General features: G+C 35.6%; 3 protein-coding genes across 3 annotated transcripts; 2 read left to right on the top strand and 1 right to left on the bottom strand.

Moving 5' to 3' along the window:
• Positions 1–9507: 9507 nt before the first annotated feature.
• LOC116140043 lies at positions 9508–10220 on the top strand. Its single transcript, XM_031425678.1, has 2 exons — positions 9508–9803; positions 9900–10220. Exons 1-2 carry the CDS (start codon positions 9596–9598, stop codon positions 10085–10087), a joined length of 396 nt encoding a protein of 131 aa, XP_031281538.1. The 5' UTR covers positions 9508–9595; the 3' UTR covers positions 10088–10220.
• Positions 10221–17533: 7313 nt separating this feature from the next.
• Positions 17534–18941, bottom strand: LOC116140048 (extensin-2-like). The gene is made up of 2 exons (XM_031425684.1): positions 18745–18941; positions 17534–18605 (listed from the first exon to the last, which is right to left on the bottom strand). Exons 1-2 carry the CDS (start codon positions 18939–18941, stop codon positions 17534–17536), a joined length of 1269 nt encoding a protein of 422 aa, XP_031281544.1.
• Positions 18942–21559: 2618 nt separating this feature from the next.
• On the top strand, positions 21560–23167 carry LOC116140047. Its single transcript, XM_031425682.1, has 3 exons — positions 21560–21849; positions 21946–22037; positions 22227–23167. Exons 1-3 carry the CDS (start codon positions 21560–21562, stop codon positions 23165–23167), a joined length of 1323 nt encoding a protein of 440 aa, XP_031281542.1.
• Positions 23168–27548: the final 4381 nt, after the last annotated feature.

Genomic DNA, 27548 nt, shown 5'->3' with positions numbered 1-27548 from the left:
ACAACCAATCAGTAGCAGTTTATTTCAACCGATTATCAGCAATCTGGAATGAGTTAGACGCCATGGAAAAACCCTTAAATGGGTCATCTGAAACATTGCAACAATTCAGAGAATCAAAGAACGGGATTGGTTAATCCATTTTTGCTAGGATTAAATGAAAGTTTCCTTTCATTTAGAACTCAAGTGCCTAGAAAAACCTCACCGCCAATGCTTCTCTGTCTTTATCAACTGGCCGCTCAAGATGAGAATCAACGTCTAGCCACCGTGGAATCACCGAGCCCAAGAGAAGAAAAATGTGATTTTTTATATAACTCATTCAACGGCCCAGATCAAGTTAACCAATCCAACAGTCAGCAACAGGTCAATCAATTGAACTCATCCAAAGGCTTACAAACCAGGCCGTTTCAAAGTGGATCCGATCATCCAGATCAGCAAAGGGAAAAATGTACTATGATTATTGTAAACGAAGAAATCATAACCGTGAAAATTGTTGAGAAATCATAACCGTGAAAATTGTTGGAAACTATATGGCCGCCCTAAGCAAAAATTTGGAAATTTCACAGCAAATCATGTGACCACTAATTCAAATTCAACAAATGTGACACAAATGCCCATGATCAAATCAGTCAATTACTCCAGATGTTGAATCAATCTCGAACAAGTCAGTCAATTACTTCAGATGTTGAATCAATCTCAAACCAAAAATGTTTTCGCTACTTATGCAGGAACATCTTTTGTTTTTCATAACCAAAGGTTTTTTTTCCAAACATACAACACCAAAGTTTCCTATTTATGTTCGTATACCAAATGTCAATAATACACCAGCTTGTTGGTACTGTTCAGTTAACAAAAAAATTGGTATTTGAAAATGTCTTAGTTATCCTTACCTTCAATTTTAATCTTATCTCCTTGTCAAAATTTTGCATCAATAATAATTCCACATTGCAATTTCTTTCTAATATGTGTATCTTTCAAAACCCTTCGACTGAAAGATTGATAGGCTTGAGTAAAACTCATCACAATCTATACTATTGGGAGCCCTTTTCTACTGCTTATTCTTTATTTCTTGTATTGCACCAAATAAACAATCTCTTTGTAATACAAATTTTAATACAACTCTTTTATTTTTCATCAACGGATTGGGTCACAAGTTCAAATTCTCACATTTCAACTGGATTAAAGATAAATCCAGATTTGGAGACCTGTTAATATAAAATTATAAATATTAATAATGAACCTGTTACCTGAGAGCTTAAACTTTTAAGCGGATAATAACTCGTCAAATTTCTTAAAAAGAATCTTAGTTTTCTCCTAACCATATCATTTTATTATGCACAAAATGGTCTTTTCATTTGACAAAAAATCAAGGTTAAAGTCTTCGTGATTTGACAAATAACCAAATACAGAAGCAAGAATATAAAAATGGAAAAATAAATAACACAAGATTTATGTGAGTCATTGAATTAGATTACATCACGATAATAATACCATAAATATTTCAATATAATGCTCTTTACATGTATGCTTTTTAATAAGTTTAGTCTTTACTAGAGTGTTCCTAATGACCTTGAAATTAGTTCTATAACTCACTCTTATAGTGTCCTAGTGTTTAAATTAAATATCTGTTAACATTTAAACGAGATCATAAAAATGAATTTGGAGCATTTCTTGTGAACCCAATTATAGAACTAGAACTCCGATTGCTACCGTAAACTAAAGAACTTGGATGGTATTTAGGTTGTTGATCTGAAACTTTTGAGCTCTCCTGAGCGAAATAATTGGAACCTCTGTTTTAAAAATCGAATAGGACTGTGGAATCGACCCCTTCTCCACTCTGAGGACACTCTAAACCGAGTTTCAATCACTAACCCATGATTGAACCGACGAAATATTGCTGAATCGTCGATTCAACCATTGGGTTAGTTGGCCATTTTCTCTCAACTGCTACAGTATCAGCATCACCGCCAGCCATTTTCGCTGTTTTATACTGGATTTTTCACCAAAATCGGCATAAAACACCTCCCTAACACCGTTTGAGTACTTTCCTAGCTTTGATTGACCGTGTTTTGGCTATTCTGCATCGTTCACATGACCCTTTCCCATTCGCGCGACTGCCCGTTCCAGGCCTAATCTGGTCTGATTTCGGCGTCATTGCACCCATCTCACACCACCATCGACCTCACCTTCACCTTCATAACAAAACCCCAACCATCTTGGCCAAGTGCAACCCGCAATTGTCAACCATCTTCCACTGCTGTCCGCGTGACTTCTTTCTTAAGCCGATTTTCGACGACAATCACTTCACCTAACACACCCCTCCTTCTCCACACCCCCCCCCCCCCCCCCCCCCCCTTTCATCAGTCTGAGTTCCCTTGCCGATCGTCGCCCATCGCTTGCTGCACTAATCGACTGCGAGACACTTTGCGCCTCCTAGGCAGATCATAAGGGTGTGTTTGCTAGATTTTAAACATGTAGAGATTGATGTGTAATTTCTCAAGGGTATGTTTGTTAAGTTTCATACTAGGATTTCATGCTGATGTCACAGGTCTGACCCGTCGGTTGAATTGGTCGGACTGCTAACTCGAGAATTGACCCCTTGACCAAGTCATGGCCTGGATTAGGTTTAAAAACATTGATTGGAACTAGAAGTCAAGATCGTGGCTTTTTCTTTTACAGCTCAAGTCGACAAAGGAAAATAGGTCCATGGCCGGCAAGATTGCAGCCTGACAGTGCCACCTGGGCCTCTACTTGGCCAATCACACCTGGCTGGGGGCTACTCAGGCTTTGATATGGTCGGCCATGGTGGTGGTCATTTTTTCTTTTTTCTTTTTTTATAGTTTTTGAGTTTCGATTTGTGTTTTAGATTGATTTGTGAGATTTAAGAGTATTAAGGTTGATAAAAAAAAGGGTATAATTAACGTTCTACATGGTAGATTATTTTTAAGGGGCGTTTGGTTCAGGAATGTTAGATTACTGTGAATGTTGGATTACTGGAAAGATAGATTACCTTGGAAGATTACTGGGAGTCTTTAGAAAAATGTGTTTGGTTAGTTGGTGGGTATGTTATATTAATATGTTTGGTTATGGGGAATAAATTGGTGGGTATGTTATTTAAATTACCAAATTGTCCCCTTTTCAAATATTAATATAATATTATTTTTATTATTAATTTTTGAATAATTTTTTTTAACCCCCAATATTTCAGATTTAGTTAAAACACCCCAACTTATATAAAACTTTAATTTATTACGAAATCACCCCCACCACCTGCCGCCACCGCAGACCACTGCCGGAAGTCTCCGAAAGTCCCCATCAGTAGCTAACCGTGACCAAGAGGCTTCGATATGGCCGTTTCCAGCCATATTGATGGCCGAAAACGGCCATATCAGGCCAGATCTGGCCGAAAATGGCCAGAATAGGCCAGAATAGATCTGGCCACTAACGGCCAGGTCCATGGCCATTAACGGCCAGATCCATCGATCAGGCCGAAAATGGCCAGATCTATTCTGGCCATTATCGGCCAGATCTGGACGAGATCTAGCCGATAATGGCCAAGGATCTGGCCGTTAGCAACCAGATCTGGCCTGATATGGCCGTTTTTTACCATCAATATGGCCGAAAACGGCCATATTGTAGCCTCCTGGAGTCTCCCACCAAATCTAGTTCTTTTTTAGGGACTTCGGTGATTTTCCGACGGCGGCCCATGGTGGTTGGCCCGCTGTCGGCGGTGGTGGCTGGGTGGCAGTGGTGATCTGTAAATTATTTTAAATATAAGGGCATTATTGTCCAAAATTTTAATTAAACAAGGGTAAAATTGAAATAGGATATTAATGTAAATTTGTTTTAAAGTAGGGGTATTATTGTCCAAAAATTGTATTAATAAGGGATAAAATTGTAACAAAAAAAGATAACCCTGGTAATCTCAGAATACCTAAGAAAATGGAGGTAATCAGATTACCTCCGATATTACCAATTACTTGACAACCAAACATGGTAATCAAGTAATATAAGATGACATTACCCCAGTAATCCCATATAACCCCCAACCAAACGCCCCCTTAGGGTTTTATGGATTAACTCAAAAGACATAAATACATTTTCACCGTTAAGTTAAATGATGAAATTTAAAAATTGGATGGAGCGTTGATAGATTTTTCAAATCAGGGGTACGTATTTGTATTTAGGCTGAACCTTCAATGGGTATATATAATTCAGCCTAAAACTAATTATTAACAAATAACACCCCATTCGAAGGCGAGGTAAAATTGTGCCTGCCTTTGATTTATTTTGGTGGATAATTATTTATTTAGCTTCATGATGATATTTAGAAGAGTAATACTATACTTACAAAGAAATTTTACAAAGATCTTCATACAAAGTAATATGACAAAATATGAATGGAAGAGTGAATTTAATGAGTTTAACTTTTTGTTTCACTCTTCCATTCATTTTTTGCCACCTCACTTTGTATATAAATCTTTGTAAGATTTCTTTATAAGTATAGTATTATTGTATTTAGAAATTAAAAAGAAAAAGACAAAAGAAAAATAACATGTAAAACCCCAAGATGAACTATTATAAAATAAACGTGGAGGTCATTCATGATAATGGTAAACGTTCACCAGAAACTAAAAAGCATGATAAACAATGTTAACCAGGCCGTAATATTACCATTTTTAGATTTGTTTGCATCACTCTTTCCTAATTTAGTTTAATAATTGTTTAATACAAATTTACAATTTAAATCATTTAGTTGATATCTATTTATTAATCAAAACTTTTTTTTTTTTTTTTTAGTAATTTTCAAGAATAGAAAAATCTTAACCCCGTCATTTCACCAACCACCGCCATCATTCAGCGACGGATCCACTTTATAATGAGTGCGGGCTGGTGACCCCACTCAAACATTTTTTTCTTGTTAATTTGGTTTATTTTTTTTCTTTGATCACTTTGTATTTATATTAATATTTTTTATATTTTATTGTATTCATTTATTTTTTTCTTATTTTATATTATATTATTTTAATTTACTCCCTCTAAAATTAATCTCTAAGTTTGTCTGGTCCTTCATGTATAACATTGCATAATATGACCAACTAATTATTATTGATGGACAACATTAACAAAATAATATAATAATACCATACATACAAAGAATTCTATTTCTATACAAAATGATATGACAGAAAATGAATAAAAGATAATTATTTCATTCATTTTCTATCACATCACTTTATATAAAAATCTTTGTACGTATAGTATTGTTATAATAATATAGCGAAGATAATTTGGTGCAAATAACAATTATGAAAATTTATAAGTCCATCATAATATTTTCATTTAATTGTTTTATTATTATTTTTGAAAAGTTGTCACATTTTGAGTATGATGCTATAATAATTTCATTATAAATGTCATACATGTGCCTATATATATATATGAATTAATTCTTCTATATGATTTTGTTATTATTTCCTTAGAATACGATTGAAGAATTTTTGTTATAAAATTGAGTGAAGAATATATAAAGCAATATTAAAATTGTAGCATATGTAACAAGTGCGTAAACTCGAGTAAAAGAAATTGAAAAAGAAAAATAAAAACAATATAATTGCCTCTCTTAGTACCAAGCTAGCCTTGCTTTTGCCGCCCACAAATGACAAATATCACAAATTTATTTTTAAAAAACGAGAGGTACAATAATTGAGTTTCTAGAAAGATGGAGAAATTTAAAGGCGGCTGGGGTCCCAGTCCCACTATTAACAATTTGTGGAACCTTAATACTGTATATGGGATTTAAAATGATAAAACATTTGTCAAAGACAAGATACATAACAAAACAAAAAAAATGCTATAATGGCAGGTGAATCATCACTATATAAGCTTCATTATTCCTCTCTATATCGGAGTCTCATTCATAAGGTTTCCCATTAATCTCTATGAATAAAGAACTCCCAAAATTTCAAGAGTTCCAAGCCATTGGAATTTGTCAATATTATGGCCAATCTTTTGCCTCAATTGGCCTACGTTTATGCCTTGCTATTGTGCTTATTGTTAGCAACTAGTCTAGTTGCCCACATAACCCATACCTTCAAAAAAATAAAAACAATAAGTCGTCTCCACTGCCACGGTCGTGGCCACCACCATCACCTCCACTTCCACCATGTCCTTTACCTCCATCAACAACACCTTATCCTCCACCACCACCACCACCACCACCACCACCACCACCACCGTCAACTTCATCTCCTCCTTCCTAGCATGAAAAATCACCATTGCAACCCTATTGCTAACGAAGTTACTGCTTCCATGTACATGGAGCGTGTTAATTAATGTAAGCGTTTATTTTTGTATTTTCTCTTTGATTTGTTCAAATTTTTCTTTGTTTTTAAGTAAATTTCGTTAACACGTTCTTTATTTTATTTTATTGGAGGTGATAAGATAGTAGAAAATAACAGCTGGATTATCCGGATGACTTCAAAGGCCTTGCATACTTTCTTAAATGTATTGTAAAATGGAGGCATGCCATGCATGAGCCAGCGTTATGGATAAATAAAAATGAAAATAAAGAATAAACTTCACCATATAGTGTGCTTATTTTTCTTATTATTATTGTTTTTTTAAGGTTGACATTCTTGACAAAAGTTGGAGGAAATTAACTTGAAATTTAAGTTAAGAATTCAAAGATAATTTAATTATAATATTTAGAAAATAGTTATAAAGTCTAGTTCAAATCCTATACTATTTTGTTAGAACTCAAGCTAAACAGAGAGCTCCATACAAAGGATCAGCCTGATAGGTGGGAGCAGGGGCGGATGCTACTTTAGTTGAGCTTGGGCCTCAAATTTTAAAAAAATAAAATTAATATATACAATTTTAGGATTTTAGCACACTCTAACAAAAAATATTAATTATAATTAGTTTTTATTTTGGCCCACACTAACAGAAATTTCTAGATCTACCACTAGGTGGGAGAGTCCTTAAGCTTGAGTACTACACTTGATGGGTGTGAAATCTCGATGTGAGATCCTAACATTGCACCCTCCTTCAAGAGTCTATATCTACAGCGACTTTTACTCTATCAACACTGACGTCGGCTTTCACTCTATCAACACTGATATCGGCTTTCACTCTATCAACACTAACCCAATGATAACATTTTCTCTCTTTAAATAGTTTTACTCACCTATCAATTATTCGATGCAGCACTGCATTGTATGTAAGTAGCTTTTTAATTATAATATTTTAAAAAAAAAGTTATAGAGTCTAGTTCGAATCCTGATACTATTTCAAAAGATTTACAAATGATACTATGCATACCCATTTTGCTAACAACAAATAGACCATTAAAATCTTAGAAATGACTTTTCATAAACGTTCAAGAAAATATTTGTGTTTTCATGACTAAATTACACATAACGTAAGCATTAATCTATCACTTTCATATTATGATAATAAATAATGGTGGATCCACATGGAAAATAGGTGTCGATAATAGTTTTCGGGTTCACGTAATTTATTTCAAATCCAATTGGATGATGGCCAATAGATTTATCCCGCACTCAATATGTAAAAATAAAATACATTCTCTGTAAATTAAACACTGAGAATTGAAATGTATTAAATCTCTGTGAATTATGATGTAATAAGTCATGGAATCCGGCATAGTTTGATAGAGTTACGACAATTTTTTTTTTTTTTTTTAACGGTTAAATAAGTAATTTTTTAAGGCAGTAATATTATACAATTTAATGTTTATCTTTTCAATAGAAAGAAGGACATTTTCCTACCAAGGTTTGGAGAAACGACATTTTCACACCCACCAAGTTTCAAAATGACATTTTCCCATCCTTCGTCAGGTTCTGTTAATATTTGATTGAAAAGACGAAAATACATTTAAATAATTTATTTCTTAATTAGTTTATTATAAATTAAAATTTAATTAAATTAAAGTGTTTACTCGATTATTTATTAGTTCAAGTGTAAAGATATATTTTTCCCTTTGTTTATTTAATTAATTAAAAATATTAATTTTTTATGTTAATTAATAAAAATAAAAAACATCATAAATTTAGTAAATTATTGAATAATAGTGCTGAGATACTGATGACATTATAAATAATTTTTTTTTTTTTTAACGGTCAAATATGTAAGGCTATTTTCGTATTTTTAGTAAAATATTAACATAAAACATAAAAAAATCTAATGAAGGGTGGGAAAGTGTCATTTTGAAACTTGAAGGGTGGGAAAATATCGCTTCGCCAAACCTTGGGTGGGAAGATGTCGTTCTCCCTTTTCAATACATAAATTAGAAACAATCAAAATTGTATAAAAAAAATAAAAAATAAAAAATAAAAAAAAACCTTAATTTCTTGGATAAAATGTTTTCATTAATATGTTCTTAAAATCGTGTTTCTTGGAAACCATAGCAAAACCTATTAAAATGAGTTGAACAAAATATCTTAACACGAGAAACTAAATTAAAACCAAAACAAACCCAAAATAAACGGATACATTTGAATGAACCATTCTACTATAATTTATAAAATTTAATTATTAAAACTATAGATATAGCAATTTAAACTGATAATAAATATATAATGTAGACATTCTAAAAATGTTTTGCATGCTGATCAAAGTTAAGTATCAAGACGTTAACTTACAAAATTTAAAAATCAAAATTAGTGTTTAGTCGCTCAATGTTGGTCCCTAAATAATTATTCACAGGTAAACTTAACCCACCCTAATTTAAATTAACCAAACGCTAGTTAGTCTTAATCCTATTGTTGTTAATTGAAATTAATAATATTAATTAAACTAAATTCGCTAGTTAAAGAAACTTTTTCATCTTTAATAAAAGTGAGGCAAAATGGTATTTTCACAAAAAATTAAAATTCAATGTAACAGAAGTTAAACGATGTAAATCCCAATAGGTTGGTCTGACGGTTAGAGATGTTTGCTCCATTTCTTAAGTTCTTAGGTTCAATCATTGGGTTCATCAACCACAATAACATTATGGTGTATTTAGTCCTTTGGACTCGTAAGGTGTTCAATAAATTTCAAGAATTAGTTGAGGTACATACAAGGTGACACATACACTCGGGTTACCAAAAAAAAAACCTAACGTTTTAATTTTTTATCATTTCTAGCCTAATTATCATAAAATTAAGTATTTAGCAAAACCTCAAGGGCATGTTTTGAAAATTTCCCACATATATATATATATATATATTAATCGAAAAAAAAATAAAAACCTTTCGCATCCTCTCAAAGAGGCCGAAAGATCTTGCAGGCGGAAAATATGTCTCCACTTTCTGTTTCCCAAAAAAACAAAAAAAAGGCCAAAGCCATTAGACAAAGATAGAGCACAATCACAAAATTGCCTTTTCCACTTCCTGCTGCATGCTGACAGTGGAAACAACAGAACAATACGAATAAGAAGAGTTAAAAAATAAAAAGGCGCAACTTTCCATAATTCTTCATTTAATAATTAACTTTAATCAGAAAGAGATCAACTTCCCATGTCTTCTGCCTTTTGCCTTCTCCATGTCTTATTAAATTTTCTCCTTCGAAAAGCGCGAAACACAGAGCGAGAATGGAATGTTCCTCATGGAAGATGATAGAGCAGGCAAAGGAAGAGTTGCAAATACTCGAAACCCTTCACCCAAATCGCTTTGACTACCTCAAGTTGGAGCTCAAATCCTTCATCTTCTTCCTCGAATCCCAACACAACAACAACGATAACAACAACGAAAACAACAATTTGATCTACTATCCCTCTTCTTCAACTGCTACAACGCAAGGTCAATTTTTTTTTTTTTTTTTCCCTCCTTGGTGTTGTGTATTTTAAAGCTTTATTAGTGTTCATTTATTTATTGATGTTTTTATGTATATGGCAGCATCAACGAATAACAGGAAGAGAAAGAAAGTTGGTATTGGAATGGGAAGCTGCAGAAATGAAGAAATGAAGAATAAGTTTCAAAGGGTTTTAGGGGAGTTCAAGAGAAGGGATAGGATTGATTTGGTTCTTGAGAAAGCTCAATCTTGTCTCCGGAAAATTCAGGAACTGAAATCTAGTTTATGTTGAAGCTCCGACAATTTAGAAAATGAAGGAAAAAAAATTGTAAATTTTGCCGATGCTTGCCTTGGTCGTCTTTTTTTCTTTTTTTTTTCTCCTTTTTTGGTTTCATTCGGTTTTTATGGCTGATTATCCTTCTTCTGCAAATATCTTTTTTGGTTTAATAAAGATATGGAACATTCTTCAAAGCGCCACCAGCTAATAACCCTGTGTAAATCACTTTTTTTTTTTAAATCTATAATAGTAGGAAACAGAAGGGCTAGGATGATTGCTGATTATAATCATAAATCTTAGACTCGAGGGACCAGTTCCTTTTTAGGATATGTTTGGATTAGGGGTGTTCAAAAGAACCGGTTGGAACCAGAATCGGCGGGTATCCTGGGTTTGGTTCCGGTTCCTATCCAGAATCAGTCGTCAATGGGTAGGCTCCGGTTCCAAATTTTTGGAACCGTTACTGTGCTGTTTCGGTTCCGATTCCTATAGTTAGGAACCAGAACCGGAACCAGGAACCAAGACTAATATAAAATAGAATTAAAGATTAGGGGAGTTAATATAAATTTTTGTAGAAAAAGTAATGTGAATACATTTATATTTATATTTCATAACATTTAAAGTAAGTTGGTTTGACTTTTGAGAATCTACCTTTACAAAGTAATGGAGTTTGTAATTTTGAATACATTTATATTTATATTTCATAACATTTAAAGTAAGTTAATTTGACTTTTGAGAATCTACCTTTACAAAGTAATGGAGTTTGTAATTTTGAATTTATAATTTGTAATTTTATTTTTGTTAACAAGTGCCAGGTGGGGGGTATTTGTAAGTTTTTAAAGGTTTTTTTGCCATTTTAAAAACTTTTGGGGGGTCATGTAATTTTACAGGGTACCCAGAATCGGAATCGGAACCGTTGTTACAGGTTCTGGTTCCGGAACCGTTGTTACAGGTTCTGGTTCTGGGTACCTAGGAACCGGAACCGTCGGTTCCGGTTCTAGTTCCAAATTTCAAGGAACCGTCGGTTCCGGTTCCGGTTCCGGTTCCTTTTCCTTCAAAAAGTATAGGGTACCCGGAACCGAACACCCCTAGTTTGGATGACGGCGATCCCTATAGAAGGTAAATCTCTATCTTATATTATTTAGGATTTGGATCGGGATCATATTAAGCCAACGGGCTTAGTTTATTTTGCTAGATTTCATTATTTGGATTGTAAATAATAAAATATTATAAGTATCTTTTATTGTAAATAGTATTTATAGTCGGTAATGTAGAAGGTTCTGATACCCTCCATCTAAGGTGTTATTAAAAGGTTATCATGTAATCTAATTTTTATATCTATTTTGCCTTTAATTAAATATCATTCTAGATATAATTGTTCTCAAATGTCTATCAAATAATCATTACCCTAGCCTTCTTACATTTGAGAATTTAGCTAAAACACCACAGTCACAAAAAAGTTTAAAAGTTAACAAAATATCTCTAATCACCCAAAACTAGGGATGTATACGAGTCGAGCCAAGTAGAGTATCTCGGTACTCAAGCTCGGCTCGTAATGAATAGTAACAAGCTCGAGCTCGAGTCGAGCTTCAATATTCGTGTTCGAGCTCGAGCTTAATCGAGCTCAGTACTAAAATACTGTATTTTCTCTTTCTCCCCTCATTTTCTCTTTCTTCTTTTCACCTACTATCATCTCATTTTTATTTTTTTTTCTTTCTCCCCTCATTTTCTATTTCTTCTTTTCACCTATCACCTCATTTTGTCACCTCATCTTTTTTTTTTCTCTCTTTCTTCCCGTCCTCTTCTCTTTTCTTACTTCTTCAGATCTTCTCCTTCGTCTTTTTTTTTTTTTTTTTTTTCTTTCTCCCCATCCTCTTCTCTTTCTTCTTTACTTCTTCCATATTCTCTTCTCTATTCTCACCTTCTCTTGTCTTTCTTCTTCTGCTCCTTCAGATTTTCTCCTTCATTATTTTTCTTTCACATTCTAAGCTTGAATGGAATCGAGGATGAATGAAGGTGAAAGAGAAGATGAATGAAGTTGGATTTTTGAAGCCGAAAGAAAAAATCCCAAATGGGTTTTGAGTTTTTGTCTGTGAATGGGTCATGGGTGTTGTTCGTAATTTTGACAACCTAAAAATAAAACTTTTGAAATCTTACAAATTGGCCCCGAAGCTCTTTACTGTTCACGAGCTGCTCGAGCTCGAGCTCGAGCTTGACTGGTTTCGAGTCAAACTCGAGCTTATAACGAGCCGAGCTCGAGTAGCTCGCTAGCTACTCGTCTCGTGCCTCATCCTTACCCAAGACCACCGTTGGTCGTCGACGTCAGTTGTCATAATGGCGCATGATTGATGGGATCTTGCTGGTCGTGCGCCGGTAAGGCCGTTTTCGGTAATGTATCTGTGATTGATGAATGAAAACGGCCAGATCAGACCGTTTTTATGGCTATATCATGACCAAAGATTTGGCCTTTTCACGGCCATGGAATTGTGACCCATGGTTGGAAATGGCTTTGCTGGCGCACGACCGGCAATATACTAGCAGTCGTGCGCCATTTCGTTGACTACTGGTGGTAGCTGGCGGTGGTGGCTAGCTACTGACAGTGGCTTGGGGTGGGTAGGGGTGATTTTGCTACAAATTAAAGTTTTATATGGTTTGGGTGTTTTAGCAAAATTTCAAATGTAGGGGGTTAAAGAAATGATTCAAAAAATAATAATAAAAATAATATTATATTAATATTTAAAAAGAAGGGTAATTTAGTAATCTATATAACATACTTGCCCATTTATCCTTCCAACCAAACATGTAAATATAACATACTAAACAATTCATTCGAACCAACCAAACTCATTTCCCAAAACATTCTCATTAATCTTCAAGGTGATCTATTTTTCCATTAATGTAACATCCCCCTATAATAAAACATTATATGATCCAAACTTACCCTTAGATTATCAAGTTTGGTTGTCAATTAATATAACGTTCTGGTACTCTTCCAAAACCAATAGTAATTACTATTAGTTATATAGGTGGTAATCTGATTATCTCTATTTTCTTAGGTATTTTAAGATTATATGGTAACCTTAATTTTGTTACAATTTTACTCTTAACTATTAAATTTTTTGGACAATAATGCCCTTATTTTGAAATTAATTTACATGAACCTACCATTACAACTTTACCCCTAATTAATTAAGTTTTTGGACAACAGTGCCTTTATATTTAAAACAAATTGTTGACCACCTAGGACCATCGCCGTTCGCTAGACACCATCACTGCCCGTTGGCCAACCGCCGACAAGTACTGCCCGAGGTCGCTAGAATGGCGCATGACTGGTCAAATCTGATCGATCTGGCCATAGATCTAGTAGAAACAGCTAGATCCGTAACGTTGTGCGCCGAAATAGATTTGGTCGAAAACGGCCATATTGGCACACGACTAACTAGATCCAACGGTTGTACATCATTACGGAAACTGTTGGCAACAACTAGCAATGGTGGCCGATGGCCGACAGTGGCTTGGGGTGGGTGGGAGTAATTTTGTTAGAAATTAAACCTTTATATGGCTGGGTGTTTTAGCAAAATCTCACATGTAGGAGGTTAAAAGGAATGATTCAAAAAATAATATTATATTAATATTTAAAAATGTGAGCAATTTAGTAATCTATATAACATATACACAAATTTATTCCTCCCAACCAAACATATAAGTATAATATACCCACTAATTTATTTCAACCTAATTAAACACATTTCCCTAAATATTCTCAATAATCTTCTAGGTAATCTATCTTTTAATTTAATATAACATTCACAGTAATATAACATTCCCTGAACCAAATGCACCCTTAGGAAAAAGTGGGATTTTGTAAAGAGTAAACGACATGTTCCCACCCAAGTTTAGGAAAATGGCAACTTCTTACCTCCGGTTTCATAAATTCCAGATTCTCACTCTTAAAGTAACATTGTTAGTGACTGTTGGATTCTATTCCAGATTCCCACCATTAAAGTAATATTATTAGTGAATGTTGAATTCTGACACAGATGCAGAGGGTGTTATTACCAAATTGTCCTTTCATCATCATCATCTTCTTTTTTATTTCCCCTCATCTACTATTATCAAAGTCGCTCTTCTTCTTCATTGTTGTAGGCCTTTTTGTTGCCTCCTAACCGGTTTTATTCACCAATCACAGTAGGAATTCTTCCCAAACTTTGATTGCACCTTCCTCAGCCTCATTTAACCAAAAATCTGATATGATTCTGCCATTTTCTGCCACCCACTCCCTCATCAGCGACTATCGATCTCAAGCCAAATCGACCTAATTCTAGTACCATTGGTACCCCCGAGCCCACCATCTTTAAGCCTTTGTTCCTTGCAACTAAACCTCCAACCTTGTTAACCTTTTCAACCCACCATCATCGGTCACCACCCTCCCATTTGTGTTTATGAACATTCCCCTTTTCTAGCTGATTCCATCGTTGGAAACCTTCCTTGAGACCACCAATGTGTTCATCGGCCAACCCCCACCATCCTCGACCACGGTAGCTCACCGCTCACTGGCCACCATCCCACTTAGGGTTTCACGATTTTGCTAATTTGTGGGTTAAACTGCTAGTCCATTTGTTGTTAATTGGTGTTGGTGTTGATTCATTTTGGAAGTGTGTTGATTGTTTGATTGATTTGCTGTGATTTTGAGTTGTAATTGGTTTTTCTGGCCACCACCACAACTGCTTTCCCCCAACCCTCCACCTTGCCCCCAATTGGTTTTTAAATTGTCCCAAACAAAATCCCCCTCAATCTTCACCCAAACGCGTGTGGTATCCCAAAAGTTTGCACGGTCTTCCCTGCTTGGGAGCTAGTTGTGGCATGAGGAAGAGGGTTGGTTGCAGCACGATAAAGAGGGCTAGTTGCAGTGCGTTAAAGAGGGATGGTTGCAGCTCGGACAGATTGGGAACGACGAGGAGAATGGTTGAGAGGTGAATCAGAGCAAGGGATCTACGATTTGATGTTGGAGATGGCACCAAGGGCCAACAACGGTGCTGATTGGAGTCCCAAAGTTGAGAGAGTTGTTTTTGCAGACATTTAAAATATAGTAAATGATTATTTTAGCATTTAATTGTTAAAAGAAACGAAACAGTGTTAATATGAGGGTAGAAATCTAGAATTTATGAAGCCAAAGGTGGGAACTTACCATTTTGCTAAATCTTGGGTGGGAACATGTCGTTTACTCTATTGTAAAATATTAATTACGAAAGATGATATTCATGAGCATTAATAATTATTGATTAGTTTTTGAGGTGCTTGATTAAGTTACTAGCATTAAGATTAGTAATTTGAGAATGTTACTGGTAGCATTAGAAAAAATTTTCCCTAGGTGAAAGTATTTTTTAATAATTACCTTCCTACGATAGAGGTTTAAAAAAAAAAAAAAAAAGGAAACCCAAATCGGAGAACTTCTTTAAAAAAAAAAACCTGTTCAGTTTTAGTACACAAATTTGGTTGAATCAGTTTTTCGGTTTGGCTACCAGTTCATCCTAAATTGAAAACCAGTTTTCTTAAAAATTCCTACATCTAAAATATGCGGTTCTAAACTTTTGATTTATCTAAAGTCTAAAGTAGGTCCAAGAGTGGTGATTGCCTCTCTGTTGCCCTTGGCTCTCGATCTCCCTTTGTGTGACTAGTTTCTTCACACAACTGCCATCGCAACAGTTCAGGAGCACGAAGCCTATGTGCGCGATCTCTTGCGCCAATCCTTGCTTCCCCTGCTGCTCCATCGTATTACTCGCCTCAGATGCCGCCGAGCAGCCCCATCATGCGCTTGTTCTTGCAACCCAGCCTACGATCTCGCGGCCTTGACCATCTCTCTTGTTCCTAAGACAGGTCATCAGTTCGTTTATGTTTTGGGTTTGATTGGTGCTTGTACGCTGTGGTTTGTGGTGTCTTGCGGCAGCCTGGCCGCCCGTGGTGAAGTATGGAAGATTGTGGCAGCTAGGGTCTCTCTATCGTAGGGGGTGTGTTTGATGGATCTCAAACTTGCAGGGAGTGTTAGGGAGTTTCTCAGGGGTATGTTTGTTAAGTTTCAAATTTGCTGGATGTACCCGTTTTCAAAATTGTTGTAAAACCGGTTGGAAATCGATTAACCCGATTATTAGTTCAGTTAAAACCGATTGGACCTTTTAAATGGTTAGGTTCCGATTCGAAAATTTCCCTGAACTGGATTTCCAATTCGGTTCAAAAACCAACCGGTTCGGACCGGTTAATCGTTTTAAACACCCCTATAATCCTACCCACCCAACTTTCACAAATTTCTAGTAAGTCCGTATTGTTTTCTCATATGCATAAAACATTATAAAAAAAGGAAAAAATGGAAATTCGAAGACCTCTTTTTCCTTTCCTTGTTCAATATTATACTAAAAATTAGACAACTTGATACCATGTGATTTTGTTATATTGTCCCAACTAACATAAAATATATATGTGTATTCTGATAAAATTTTTGACATAAATTTAATTGTTAGTTTTATATACGCATTAAAATGGTTGAAATTGTATAGATGCACGATGTAGAATATATACTAACTTCGTCATATTTATAAGATTTTCTATTTTTAAATTGTTTTCTATTTTAATTAACAGTGTTAATTTGCATAAACAACTTAATTCATTCGTTGGACTTCTAGCTTGTAGCATATTTCAATATTTTTTATTCTCTCTACGTAGACATTAGTGTATTGGGTACTGGGTAGCAGTGTTCTGAAGACCAGACCGGACAGACCGGTCGAACTAGTTGGACCGGGAACCGGTAGCCTCTCTAGTTCGGTTTAGGTTCTAGGGGGTTTTGTTATATTTTAAACCTATAGGGGCTAAATGTAATTTTCTAGGGGTGATTTACAGTATTTCAAAACCTTAGGGACGAATTGAGTTTTTTGGGTACTTTTTGAAATAAATTAAATTTTTAGGGACTACATGCAATTTTTATGGGCATTTTTGCAATATGATGCAATTTTTAGGGACTAAACAGAACATTGTAATTTTTTATACGCATTTTTGTATATACTAAATTGCAATTTTTTATGGGCATTTTTGCTAAGGGACTAATTTATAAATTTTTTTTTTTAAATTTGGTTGTTGATGTCATCGGTCCGATTGGTTGGACCAGTTAAACTGTGAATGGGCCCTTGACCGGGGCAAGGCCCAGTGTGATTTTCAGAACATTGCTGGGTAGGACGTCTTTGTAAATAATTTATTCTTGGTTGACTTAAAAAATGAACAACAATAATACATATAAGACTTGCTTACAAAATCTCAAAAAACAAAAAAATAAAATAAATTCATTGCTTACAACTGATTGCTTGATACATAAAAAACATTTCAAATCCTTATTAAAAAAGAAAAATGCCGACAAAACATTCATAAAGCACGTGGAAATAATCTTAAAATTGATTCAAGAAGTGGGCATAATTAAGCTTAATAACCTGTAGCAGGTGGGGGTGATTTATAAGTGTAGTATGGGTGAGATGGAAGAGTCTTGGATGGCGGAGGAGGTGATTTGTAGATATAAGGAGGTGGTGGGGATGGTGATGGTGGAGTTGGCGACTTGTAAACGTAAGGTGGGGGAGGGGCTGGAGAAGGTGGAGGTGGGGACTTATAAACGTATGGAGGTGGTGGTGAAGGAGATGGCGGAGGTGGAGACTTGTAGACATAAGGAGGAAAAGGTGAAGGTGATGGTGGGGGAGGAGATTTGTACTGAGTTGGAGGATGTTCTATGTGTTTAGGTGGAGGTGGAGACTTGTAGACATAAGGAGGAGGAGGTGAAGGGGATGGTGGGGGAGGAGATTTGTACTGAGTTGGAGGATGTTCTATGTGTTTAGGTGGAGGTGGAGACTTGTAGATGTGTGGGGGTGGCGGTGAAGGAGATGGTGGTGGTGGGGACTTGTAAATGTATGGAGGTGGTGGAGAAGGAGATGGTGGTGGTGGGGATTTGTACACGTATGGAGGTGGTGGAGAATGAGGTGGTGGTGGTGGTGGAGACTTGTAAACGTATGGCTGTGGAGGTGAAGGAGATGGTGGTGGTGGGGATTTGTAAACGTATGGAGGAGGTGGTGAAGGAGATGGTGGGGGTGGGGGTGGAGATTTGTAATAATTTGGTGGATGTTCTGCTTGTTTAGGTGGAGGTGGGGACTTGTAGATGTATGGAGGTGGTGGTGAAGGAGATGGTGGTGGTGGGGACTTGTAAACATATGGAGGAGGTGGTGAAGGAGATGGCGGGGGTGGAGATTTGTAAACATAAGGAGGAGGAGGTGAAGGAGATAGTGAGGGTGGAGATTTGTAGATATAAGGAGGAGGTGAAGGAGATGGTGGAGGTGGGGACTTATAAACGTATGGAGGTGGTGGTGAAGGAGATGGTGGAGGTGGAAATTTGTAGACATAAGGAGGAGGGTGTGATGAAGATGGTGGAGGCGGGGATTTGTAAACATATGGAGGGGGTGGTGACAGAACGAGTAGGTGGAGATTTGTAATAATATGGTGAGGGAGAAGACTTTACAGGAGGAGGTGGCGACTTATAATAGTATGGTGGATATTCTGATCGCTTTGGTGATGAGGGCGACTTCTTATAGTATTGAGGATACTGAAGATCCTTTGGCGGTTGTGGTTGTGGAGACTTGTGAAATTTATACCATGGAAATTCGAAAACTTTTGGTGGTAAGAGAGGCTTATCCTTGTTGGTATCGGAGTTGTAATTGTCTTTGGAGTATTCTTGTGTTGGTGATGGAGAACTATAAGGTGTATAAGCTACCACATTGGTTGCTATGAGTAAAACTGCCATAGCAAAAACCAAATGAGGCCATTGCCCCGGCTTTCCTAGGGTTCCCATTTCCCCCAATTGAAGCTTTTATTAAAAGACTTGGATGTTGATATTGAATGAACATATTTGCTACTCTTTATATAGTATTTTCTAAGTCTCCAAATCTAAAATTTTATTATTCTCTTATTTGTAATTGATGGGTTGCCACTAAGTATCTCTATTTTGATTATGAAAGGCTATGAACAGCAGCAACTCAGGCACGTATTTTCACATTTATCCATCATGAAATTGAATGATCTTTTTGCAAATTGCAATATTTTTTTTTTTTCTCTAGGATGTTGTATTATTGGGTAGCACGTTTGCGAAATTATACTTATGATATGAACTAAAGTTCTCATAAAAATTCAATATGGTATGAATTATAATATTTATAGCATATATAGTGGTATAATTTTATCTTTATTTTGACTTTACGGGGATCAGAGAATGAAGGATGTTAACCAGGAGGCAGAATCAATAAATTATTAAACAATTTTTTGTCTGTCTCATTTGACTAATTTTACATTTATATCCATATATTATCTTGTGAGACATTTGTTTTTATATTGCCTACTTGGCCACTCCTTCAGCTTATTACCCTTTGACAACCAAACAAAATTTCTAATAAATTTTTTTCTTATTAAAATGTCATTAACCAATATCAATTTTTAATTAAAAATTAATTACTACACAAACTATAAAGTAAATTTATTCTCGACACATACTAAATATAAAATTTGAAAATTGAAGAGGGGTAGTCTATATGGTTTATCTTTACACTATTTATATCATAAAAAAAAATTCCTTTTCAAAAGGGATATAAAAGTGCATTTAAGAAATAAAAAGAGGATTAAATATATATGATGTGTAATACTGAATCTTTTATCCTTCGCTATCTCACTTCTAAAATTAAGGTGATGAGTACATAAAACGAACAATATGTTATTTTACCGAACAAATATAGGAAATGTGTTTAAGTGTAAATAAATCCTAATTATATTTTTACAATTCTAAAACTTTATCACTAAGATTTAAATATATAGTTTAGTTATAATTTCTAGATAAATTAGACAAGGAATTTGCAGTTACAAGAGTTAAAGTCCAAAAAATCTAATAAAGTATCCCCGGATTTTTAGAGATTACTGGCAGGTAAATGTTAACAATTAATTACTTCAATTTTAACCAAAATCATTCACATTATCAAAAATAAATCATTACCATTATGGCTAATGTCGTTCATTCTAGTTAAACATGAAAGTTAAGTAAAACAATAATCTTAGTATCACAAACATCTCTAATTAATACCTCTCACTAACCCCATGTAGCAGCTCGTAATTGGCTTGATCACACAAGACCCATTGTTGGACAGACGGGACTCATGTGAGTTGACCAATTGCAAGCTGACATGTCGTATTTGTGAGAGAAAGTTAGTGAAAAGTGTTTGCGAGTGTAGTATTACTCTCTCACACCCACCAAGTGTTATAGTTAAGCCTATGAGCTCTCCTGTCTATCCGGCTGGTCTTTTGGGTTGTGCTATTTCTTGGGCTTGAGTTCTAACACAATATCAATTTAATGACATCAACCCAAAGGTTAGTCTCTGGAATACGCCCAAAGTCAGTATTCAACTATCCCTTTTAGAACTTAAGGGGTGATTTTTTTACCTATACAATCAAACTTTTTATCTCAAGTTTCATATCCTAATTGAAGTAAGGTAGTTTAACATATAACCATGTCAGCTATAAAATAATAACACATAACACATGACATAGAATACATAACTTAAAATATAAGTTAAGTACTTAGAAACTTTATGTTCATTTGTTCGTGAGTGCTAAACAAAGTAAAGCTCTAGCTTCAGTTTGTAAATGTAAGTCAATGTAAGGGTGTATCTGTAAGGTTTTAAAAGTAGCTTAATTTGTATTAAATCATTGAAACACTGTGTTTTAGAGCAGCATGAAACGAAGCATTTTCTACTGATTGGCTGAGTGTATAACAGCCCCTTCTTTCAGTTATTCGGTGATTGTTCAATTAGAAAACCAGTAAAGAGAATTGATTTCCTATCTTCTAGAGTCGTCTATTTTCTTCTTTCTTTTTCTTGATTCTGAAAACCTTCATGGTATCAGAGCCATTAGACCAACGTCAATGGTGATTGTTGATAATATTTCAGCTAAATTAGCCTTTAAATCAGACAATATGGATGCTGATTTCTTATTCTTCACAAATTCCAATATTCCACCCACATTACCATCCATTTCTGTCAAACTACTAGAGAAAAACTACACGTTTTGGCGATCACAAATCCTACCAGCTTTAATTTGACATGGATTGGAAGGATTTATCACTGGAGAGAAGGCCTGTCCTCCAATGTTCAGATTCGAGAAAGATGAGAGCTCAGAAACGACAGTCAAGAAACCAAATACATGCTATTTCAACCGGAAGAAAGTCGACCAATTTCTGGTGATTTGGCTTTTATCCACCATTTCTGAGTCTATATTTCAACATGTCTCAAAATGTAATACTTCGTATGAGATCTGAAATTTACTAGAACTGCATTTTCGTGGTGTATCTAAAGCTAGAACCCGTCACTTGAGAAACATGTTGCAGAACACTAAAAAAGATTCCCTAATATTAGTGATTATGTTCTAAAAATGAAAGAGTTAGGGGACAAATTGATAGCTAGTGGTGTAAATCTAAGTGACAAAGAGCTGTTACTTTACATATTGGACGGGTTAGGACCCGAATACGATGCCGTAGTAGCAAATTTAGTTGCAACCAGTAGTCAGAAAACTTTCCAAGAAGCACAATTCTTGCTTCATAAACATGAGATTAGGTTGGAGAGGCAGAGCAATTCTTTCACAAATCCACATGATCAGCTTGCTTTTGCACTATTAGCAGCTAAACAAAGCTCTATTGACTCCCCTGTTTCGGCTCAAAACAAGTCAGTCGCCCCTTTTAATGGTCAAAATCTAGTTGGTATATCTCCATAATGTCGACCTATGATCTCTCACTCAATCCCTGGAAATCCTCAATATAGTAATAACAATGTGCCTCAAGAAAGCTTCAAGCCTGATCTTAATACTCAGTTTGTACAGAATGGTGACTTTGTTAATCAGTTGACCTTCTCTGGTAATTTTGTGTATAATCCTTTCATGATGAAAAATAGAGGTAGAGGAAGGGGACATTTTCGACCAAGACTCATATGTCAAGTTTGTGGAAAAAGGGGACACTCTGCAATTCAGTGTTACCACCGCTTTGATTATAACTTTTAGGGCTTCATTAATTAGAATCAAGGGAATTTTATAAATCAAAATCCAGGTTTTATTAATTGTGGTTCATCACAAGGACAGTTTCAAAATCGGTCCAATGAATCACCCCAAGCTTTGTTGGCAGCAAAAATGCTTACTGTTCAATTTGTGCAAGGTTGTGCACCTTTATCCTTCAGTCACGACTATCCTAGTCATGGTGGAGCAAACTTTTCTCAGTCACCTGCGTATTACCAACAACCTCAGCAGTCTGTGTTATTTGGGCCTTATCACCAAACTGCTATGTTTCAACTAGAAGCTCCTGGTAGCAATGTTGCTAAAACCACTCAGAATAATAATCATTCAGTTCTTCAAAACAACATACCAATAGCCACACCACAAGTGCTTGCTGACCAAACATGGTATGTCGACTCTAGAGCAGCCGATCACATGACTACTGAACCAACCAACCTGGTGGTGAAAGACAACTATCAAGGTGGATCACAAGTCCAAGTAGGCAATGGCCAAACTGTTCCTGTTTCTCATATAGGTGAGTCTTTTCTAGCTTCCACTTTTTGTCCTAAATTACTTCACTTTAAGAAGATGTTGTGTGTGCTGCATATAGCTAAAAATCTATTGAGTATCTCACAAATAACTAGAGATAATGATGTTGTTGTGGAATTTTATTCTAATCACTGTGTAATAAAGGATAAAGCCACCAAAAGGGTACTTATTCAAGGACTCTTGAAGGATGGTTTGTATCAACTGCAATTATATTTTCCAACCACTGTCTCCCTCAATGATGAACAAGCTGCCTCTGTCTTTCTATCTCAAGCATCCAATGTTAGCTCTGATGATCTTGCTTCCACTTTAAAAAATAAAGTCACTGAAGCTCCTGCTGTTTCAGCAACCACAAGCAGTGAAAGTAGCTGCATTGGTTATAACAATTCTGATGTTAGAAATAGTAAGACCAAATTGTGGCATGCTTGGGGCATCCACAAGATAAGACTTTGAAATCTGTAATGAATAAAATGAATGTTTGTGGAAATTTTGGAAATAAGTTATCCTTATGTGAAGCATGTCAATTTGGAAAAATGCAACAAGCTTCTTTTCCCTTGTCCAGTTCTAAGACCAAAAGTCCTCTTCAAATAGTTTATTCAGACTTGTGGGGGTCTGCACCAGTATGTTCAACTGAAGGATACAAATATTATATATGTTGTTTGTGGATGATTTTAGCAGATTTGTTTGGATTTATCCATTAAAGTTGAAGTCTGAAGCTTTTACTGTCTTTTCTCATTTTCACTCTTTTGTTGAGAGACAATTAAATGCAAAATTAAAATGCCTACAAATTGATTGGGGAGGAGAGTTTAGGCCTTTCTCTAATTACCTACAAGCACATGGAATTACATGTAGACACTCTTGTCCTTATCTCCATCAACAAAATGGAAGAGTGGAAAGAAAACATAGAATTATAACAGAATTTGGGTTAGCACTTTTGGCTCATGCTTCAATGCCATTGTGTTTTTGGTGGCAAGCTTTCACTACTGCAATTATCTTATCAACAGATTACCCTTTGCATCTATTGAAGAAATGTCACCCTTTCAAAAACTATTTGAACATGAACCTATCTATGATGAATTTAGGGTCTTTGGATGTTGTTGCTACCCCTATATCAGGCCATATCAGAAGCATAAACTCTCTTATCACACTGAAAGATGTGTTTTCCTTGGCTATAGCTCAATTCACAAGGGGTATAAACGCTTATCCTCTTCAGGGAAAGTTTATGTTGTTAAGCAAGCTCAGTTTAATAAAGGTGAATTCCCATTAAAAAATGGTTTTAGATGCTCTTTGGTTAGGGATAAAGATATTTTTGACTTGATTGATGTTATTCATGGTTCAACCCCTTGGAATCTCTCCCATGTCGTTGATCTTATCCCATCTGCTAGAGTCACTTCAGCACCGAAGCCTAGAACTTGCCATCCTTAAAATGTCATCAACTCATCCTCAAATAACATAAACTCATCTCCAACACATGAAATAAATCCTCATACAGTATAAGAATCTGTCTTGAGACACTCAGAATCTGCTCTTCATAATTCTCAACAGCAGACACACCCAATGACAGATAGTTCAGAATTTAGCATCCTGCAGTCTGACTCAAATAATATTACTGATGTGCCTCATCTTACTCCCATGTCGTTGATCTTATCCCATCTGCTAGAGTCACTTCAGCACCAAATCCTAGAACTTGCCATCCTCAAAATGTCATCAACTCATCCTCAAATAACATAAACTCATCTCCAACACATGAAATAAATCCTCATACAGTACAAGAATCTACCTTGAGACACTCAGAATCTGCTCTTCATAATTCTCAACAGCAGACACACCCAATAACAAATAGTTCAGAATTTAGCATCCTGTAGTTTGGCTCAAATAATATTACTGATGTGCCTCATCCTACCTCTAATCATGACAAAGCCAGTACTAGTTCTACTGGAATTCAACTTGAAGTAATTCTCCCTATCACTAAACCTTCTACCTTACCAACTACCAATCATCATCCTATGATTACTAGATCTAAAAGGCACTTACCCGTATATCCTCCAAAGCAAGCCTTGTTATCTACTTTTCGCATTTTGGTTGAACTCAAATCTACCACAGAAGGTTTAAATGTTCCAGAATGGAAGGCAACAATGTAGGAAGAGTTTCAAGCACTTCAAAGAAACAATACCTAGAAATTAGTTCCTTATACTTCAGGTATGAACTTGGTAGGATGTAAATGGGATTTTAGAACCAAGTTAAAATCTAATGGCACCCTGCAAAAATACAAAGCAAGGCTGGTGGCAAAAGGATTCCAACAAACACCAGGCCTTGACTATTTTGATACCTTTTCCCCAATTATCAAACCTGCTACAATTCGAATTATGCTCTCCCTTGCTGTTCATCACAAGTGGGATATCCAACAAATCGATATAAACAATGCTTTCCTAAACGGTGACTTAAGCGAGACGGTGTTCATGATGCAACCTGAAGGGTTTGTTGATTTTACATATCCCAAGCATGTTTGTCAACTTCATAAAGCCCTATATGGTTTGAAACAAGCTCCTAGAGCTTGGTTTGATAAGCTAAAAAGTGCTCTTGTCTCATGGGGTTTTACCAATTCAGTCTTTGATACAAGTTTGTTCTTTATGAAGAGAGGTGCTCAAGTGATATATCTACTAGTTTATGTTTATGATATAATCATTACAGGATCTGAATCTTCTTTAATTTCTCAAATGATTGAAGATCTTCATCAGCAGTTTGCACTAAAACACTTAGGAGCCTTAAACTATTTCCTTGGTTTTGAAATACACCGCACTGATTCTGATTTACTTCTCACCCATTCGAAGTATGCCCAAGAGTTGTTGATCAAGGCTGGAATGCATGACTGTAAGCCGTGTACAACACCAATGGCAATGGGTATGAAGTTAGGGAAAGAGGATAGTGAGTTTTTTTTTATCAACCAACACTAGATAGAAGCATAGTTGGAGGCTTGCAATATCTCACTCACTCCAGACCAGATTTGGCCTATTCTGTAAATCGATTAAGTCAGTTTCTTCAGTCACCAACTGTGGCTCACTGGACTGCCTGCAAAAGGGTGCTTCGATACATTAAAGGCAGTCTCTAGCATGGGTTATTATTTAAGAGTAGCATTGATTTTCAATTAAAAGGTTATGTGGATGCAGACTGAGCTGGAGATGTGAATGATAGATGGTCTACTAGTGGATATGGTATCTATCTAGTGGATATGGTATCTATCTTGGAGGTAATTTGGTGCAGTGGAGTTCTAGAAAACAAAAAGTGGTGTCTTTGTTTTCCACTGAAGTAGAGTACATATCACTCAGCCAAGTAGCTACTGAACTTGCTTGGATCCAACACCTTTTTAAAGAAATTGACATTAAAGTTCGTAGAACTCCTGTACTCTGGTGTGACAATATGAGTGCAAGAGCCTTGTCTACCAATCCTTTTTTTCATGCCCGAACAAAGCACATCGAAATTGATGTGCACTATGTAAGGGAGCTGGCCACTGAAAAGAAGTTGTGTGTGCAATGTATCTCCACTAAATATCAAGTTGTTGATATTCTAACAAAGGCTCTCATTGGAAGTAGATTTCAGCTTCTTCGAACCAAATTGAATGTAGTATCCAGGTTTGATTCAACACCAAAGTTCAATACTCTTGAAAACAGCCCTACAATGTCTGCTTAAATTAAACAAGTTGCAGTTGATACAAATTAGTCAGAAGCTATTGATTTTTTTTAGTTGCAGTTTGTGAGATTGCAGCTTGTGAAGAATAATTTTGGAGCTATTGATTAAAGAAAATTTTTGCTATTGATTGACTACAGTTTGCGAAGATTAATTTTGGAACTATTGATTCTGTTCAGTTTGCAGTTCGTGAGACTGCAGTCTGTGAAGAAACATTTAGCTATTGATTGACTGCAGTTCGTGAAGATTAATTTTGGAGCTATTGATTCTATTTAGTCTGCAGTTCATGAGACTGTAGTCTGTGAAGAAATTTTTTGCCTACTCTATAGCTTCTACTTATCCCACAGGTACTAGAAAGTCTAGCAATTAGTAACTTGGAACTAATATGACAAAATTAGTAATAACGAAGACTGACGCCAAGGCTTTGTTCAAGAGAGGATATTGAGCAGAATGTTGTAACAAAAAGGCTGCCAAGGAAGTTTAGTTCAAGGGAAGATATTAAGAAGAATGTGGTAGAGAAGACTGCCAAAGAGGTTTAGTTCAAGGGAAGATGTTAAGAAGAATGTGGCAGAGAAGACTGCCAGGGAGGTTTAGTTCAAGGGAAGATGTTAAGAAGAATGTGGTAGAGAAGACTGCCAAGGAGGTTTAGTTCAAGGGAAGATGCTGAATAGAGTAAAGCTCTTGCTTCAATTTGTAAATGTAAGTCAAATGTAAGGGTGTATCTGCAAGGTTTTAAAAGTAGCTTAATTTGTATCAAAACATTGAAACACTGTGTTTTAGAGCAGCATGAAACACTGCGTTTTCTACTAATTGGCTGAGTATATTAAACCCTTTCTTTCTGTTATTTAGTGATTGTTCAGTTAGAAAATCAGTAAAGAGAATTGATTTCCTATCTTCTAGAGTCGTCTGTTTTCTTCTTTCTTTTTCTCGATTCTGAAAACCTTCAGTGAGAAATGGGGGAATGATTGACACCTACTAGAAAAATATACATGATCGACCATCATAAGAGAATGTAGTAACTTAGAAAATCTTAAAATAATAAAATAAAATAACTTTCATTGCTTACAACGTATGAATCCAGTACAAAGATTGCTTCGTACAAAATGAACTCACCAACTTAAACTCTTCATAATTCTGAAAACAATGAGAA

This window comes from Pistacia vera, unplaced genomic scaffold, assembly GCF_008641045.1.
Source record: "Pistacia vera cultivar Batoury unplaced genomic scaffold, PisVer_v2 Contig361, whole genome shotgun sequence".
In the NCBI taxonomy this organism is placed as follows: domain Eukaryota; kingdom Viridiplantae; phylum Streptophyta; class Magnoliopsida; order Sapindales; family Anacardiaceae; genus Pistacia; species Pistacia vera.
The sequence above is the reverse complement of the archived record's forward strand: the minus strand, read 5'-3'. Positions and strand labels throughout refer to the sequence as shown.

Excerpts from the sequence above, each read along its gene's own strand:
- LOC116140047 (XM_031425682.1), top strand. The coding sequence starts at position 21,560 with ATGAAAGAGTTAGGGGACAAATTGATAGCTAGTGGTGTAAATCTAAGT. Across the intron at positions 21,850-21,945 it reads CCTGTTTCGGCTCAAAACAA|TAATAACAATGTGCCTCAAG; the intron begins GTCAGTCGCCCC and ends TCCTCAATATAG. Across the intron at positions 22,038-22,226 it reads TAATCAGTTGACCTTCTCTG|GTTTTATTAATTGTGGTTCA; the intron begins GTAATTTTGTGT and ends ATCAAAATCCAG.
- LOC116140043 (XM_031425678.1), top strand. The coding sequence starts at position 9,596 with ATGGAATGTTCCTCATGGAAGATGATAGAGCAGGCAAAGGAAGAGTTG. Across the intron at positions 9,804-9,899 it reads TTCAACTGCTACAACGCAAG|CATCAACGAATAACAGGAAG; the intron begins GTCAATTTTTTT and ends TGTATATGGCAG.
- LOC116140048 (XM_031425684.1), bottom strand. The coding sequence starts at position 18,941 with ATGGGAACCCTAGGAAAGCCGGGGCAATGGCCTCATTTGGTTTTTGCT. Across the intron at positions 18,606-18,744 it reads AAAGTTTTCGAATTTCCATG|TCTTCTCCCTCACCATATTA; the intron begins GTATAAATTTCA and ends CCTCCTGTAAAG.